General features: G+C 50.4%; 1 protein-coding gene across 1 annotated transcript; it reads right to left on the bottom strand.

Moving 5' to 3' along the window:
* Positions 1 to 1,983: 1,983 nt before the first annotated feature.
* Positions 1,984 to 3,260, bottom strand: LOC101756015. Its single transcript, XM_004956623.2, has 2 exons — positions 2,769 to 3,260; positions 1,984 to 2,642 (listed from the first exon to the last, which is right to left on the bottom strand). Exons 1-2 carry the CDS (start codon positions 3,226 to 3,228, stop codon positions 1,984 to 1,986), a joined length of 1,119 nt encoding a protein of 372 aa, XP_004956680.1. The 5' UTR covers positions 3,229 to 3,260.
* Between the last annotated feature and the right edge of the window lie 543 nt (positions 3,261 to 3,803).

Genomic DNA, 3,803 nt, shown 5'->3' on the forward strand with positions numbered 1-3,803 from the left:
TTTTGCTTTCAACTCATAATGACCAATCCTTTTGACAATTTCTTTTCCTTTCAGGCAATCTTCCAATATGAGGCTACTATTTAGACATATGACCAAACATCAACTAATTTATCCATCATTTTCTTGCATCTTTGCCAAATAAACATTATCATTGATATCACTTATTTTCTCATCACATGAGCCCGTCTTTAGTTGTATCCAATGAATTTGCTTGAATAAATATCCATCAAATATATTTACACCTGCTCTGCTGCTCATGTGCTTAGAAGTTCATTGGTCTTTTAATCATGGTGTTATTCAACTCACCAAAATGGCAAAACCCACTAGAGCTTACATGCACTTTCACAAGCACTCACATGGGACTCCAATGTGAAGGATATGCCCTAAGCGCGTCACTAATCCATGAACCACCATGCAAATTGCTGTACGGCTCTCTAGTGCTCGAGGCCATACCATTTGCTTCAGATTAAAGTAAAAATATTATGGAGAATGTTACAAATATGATGGAGGCACTACATTTAGAATTTATCTTAATTGAAATCCAACTTGGCAGTGTATTTAGCATTGCTCAAGAAAACTACTACATACCAATCCATTCATACTTATCCATGCATTGAACCATCAAGCATCTTCACCGCTCCATGCATGCATTTATCCTCATTCATTTGTACCATATACATGCATCCATTGAAGTGTATATATCCTATCCATCCATGCATCTATCCACCATATCTGTCCATCCATCATATGGGAGAATTGGATAAAAGAACTCACTTCTAGGATGAAAAGAGAGCAGGGCGTGTGTTCAGAGGATGAAGGTGACACCACGGTCCATGGCGGGGATAATTGAAGGTTGGTGCTATGGGCTCTGGAAAGGAGGAGGCCAGTGCCAATTTGAAGAAGTAGGAGGTGGAGACCAAGAGTGCCCGATCTAGTTAGACGCGCGTAAGCAAGGAAGATGGATCTAACAGCAGGGGAGGATGCATGGTGGTGGATGGACAGTGCTATAGGGTACAAAGTGATTGAGCAACTGGATAATATTCTAAACTTATACTATTTTAAAATAAGGTGTATGCCCATATACAAAAGGCAAAAGTTAAATGTACGGTTATAAGAAAGCCCGTCACTTTCTCTTATAGTTAAAAGTTGATGGACGGTGTTTTCAGCGTACCGGTAAAAAATGATGGACCTTTTATGAGCCTGTGACTTGAAGATTTTATTACGAATGACACGGAAATTGTCGCTAGTAACACGTCACATTTACGATATGAATCAGTTTTTACATAGTATTGGTGAAATATATCCATTGAGGCGAGCTCTCATTACTAATGGTCTAGCTTTTTTTTAGTGTCGGTAAATGTATGCATATGGATTTAGGAAGCCTTAGTCAGCTTGAGTACGTTTTAGTTAGTATAGTTAGTAGAATGTCCATTTTGATATGTGTGACTCAACTTGAGTAATTTTTTAATAGTTAATTATCCATTTAGTAGTTAACTACTCTCTATCCCAAATTACCATTTATTTTAGTAGTTATAGCTCATTGTTTTCTATATACGCCTAAATAAACTATGACAAAAGTTACGTATTTAAAAAAATAAAACAAATACGCATAAAAAATTCAAAATAAATATAAAATAAATATTAGTGAACGGAATATTATTTTCGTGATAAACATAATTAATCCCCGCACAGTATGTTTAAAAAAAGTCAGTGAGGCGATATATACATCCAAAAAAGGTGTATCCTGCAAGATGCGGAACTATCTTGCAGAACTGAAAAATAAGTAGAAAAAATAAAGGAACTCAAGAATATATTTAGTACATACCGATCATCAACCATGCATCTATTTGATGCATAATACAAAGAGAGCAGATTAACAAGTCAAACCCTTCTCTAATTATCCTAAAACAACCCTGGCTAATTACTGATTTTCGTACTAATAATTAATCTCAGTTCCCCTTTGGGAACGGCCGACACGTAGCGTCAAGAGCTCCCGCAGGCGCCAACGGTGTTCCCCAGCTTCCTCGACCTCCCGCCGCACCACCGCCGCGCCGCCCCGCCGCCGAACGCCGCGGCGCCACCTCCTCCGAGGACCCCGCCTCTCATGGCGTCGCGACCGGGTCCCTCGTCACGCGGCCTCTTCTCCCCCGCCGCCGGCGCCGCCAGATGTTTCCTCCCCCGGACCGCATGGACGAACCTCAGCAGCAGCATTATGCCCTCCACGTTGAGGCTCCACCACCCTACCAGGCCGCCGCCGGCAGATCCGCGGCGTGCGTCGCGGCGGGGCGCAGCCCGGTTCGTCTCGATAGCGTCGAGGAGTTCGGACACGACCGACTTGCTCGGCAGCGCCGCCGCCGAGGCGCGCGCGCTCGAGCCGGCATTGACGACGCTCCCGCTGCCGCCGCCCAAGGTGATAGTCAGGTGCCGGGCGGGCTGGATCACCCCGGCGAGGAGGGAGCGGATGAGAAGCTTGACGACCGCCGACGTGCGGACGGCGCGCTCCATCTGCCTGGCGCGGTCGGACTGCGCGTCGGCGGCGACGTGTCCTCCAGGCGGCGAGGTGTGCCGCTTGAGGCGCTGTATCCTTGCGTGGGCGCGGGCCCACGGGTTCTGGTTGACCTCACCAGCTTCGTCGTCGTCACCTGAACGAAACACCGAACAGACACCAAACTCTGTCAGATGCATTCATGGCGAAAACGCAGAGCAGAAGACGAACGGCACGAGCTCTCGCACGGGTCGTGCCATGAACGAGCTTGCATTCCTCGTACCTTCCGCCTTGGTGAGGTCATGGTAGTTGCAGAACCGCGAGAAGATCTCGGCCATGGTGGCGCACTTCCGGTCCGCGCCGCCCGCGGCGGCGTCGGCCGGCACGACGACGGCGTAGAAGAAGCCCGGGAGCTCGAAGACGAAGGCGCGCGCGTCGACCCGCGCCACGAGCGCGTCGCGCGCCAGCATCCACTGGTGGTCGCCGACGGTGCAGGAGGCCATGGACACCGGGTGGCCCTCGACGCGGAGCATGTGCAGGGACAGGGCCCCCGAGCGGAACAGCTGCGCGGCCTCGAACCGGTCGCCGCAGAGCACGAAGAGGCTCACCGCCGGCCCCGCGCCGCCGCCGTCGATGGACAGCAGCTCCGTGTCCATGCCCGTCCGGTACTCCTGCGTCCGCCCCACCCGCAGCGCCGGCCGGCCCGCCGCCGCTCCTCCTCCTCCTCCCTCCCGAGACGCCATCCGGCTGGCAATGCTGCTCCAAGGGAACACGCACACACCACGTTAGAACATGCACACGTCTCTCTCGATTAAATAACGAGCAACGTCATCTGCGGCTCTCTCTAGTAGACGGAGAAGTGTCATGCACGCGCGCACGACCAGTTCCGCACGTATTTCCAACAAGCTCGCTCGTTGCCTAGATATTTCGCGCCATGGCAGCAAGGCACGCCTTGACTTGCACGTCGATCTCGTGCAGATATTTGCATGGCTGATTTAACTACGATTGTACACGATGATTTGACAGAAGCAGTGATGTCCTGCTCTAGTGCTTACCCACGATCGAGAAGCTGTTATTCTTCGAGGCAGCACGGTAGCTACTGTTCTTCCTTGCTAGCCGAGAGAGAGAGAGAAGAGGGGGTGTCAGAGAGACGAAGGGGTCTAAAGGTTAGTGATCGCTGGGAGTACGAGGGACGGGGAAGCCATAAGGGTTGCGGCCACTCTTAAATAAGACCTGACCTGCGGCGATGTCACGCTGGCTCAGTTCCAGAGGAGCGTGAGAGGGGAGGGCGCGCATGCCCTGCGAAAGTGAAGGAGCC

The sequence above is a fragment of the Setaria italica genome, chromosome II, assembly GCF_000263155.2.
Source record: "Setaria italica strain Yugu1 chromosome II, Setaria_italica_v2.0, whole genome shotgun sequence".
In the NCBI taxonomy this organism is placed as follows: Eukaryota; Viridiplantae; Streptophyta; class Magnoliopsida; order Poales; family Poaceae; genus Setaria; species Setaria italica.

Coding starts and splice junctions, on each gene's coding strand:
- LOC101756015 (XM_004956623.2), bottom strand. CDS start 3,228: ATGGCGTCTCGGGAGGGAGGAGGAGGAGGAGCGGCGGCGGGCCGGCCG. Junction 2,643..2,768: donor TGACCTCACCAAGGCGGAAG/GTACGAGGAATG, acceptor TGTTTCGTTCAG/GTGACGACGACGAAGCTGGT.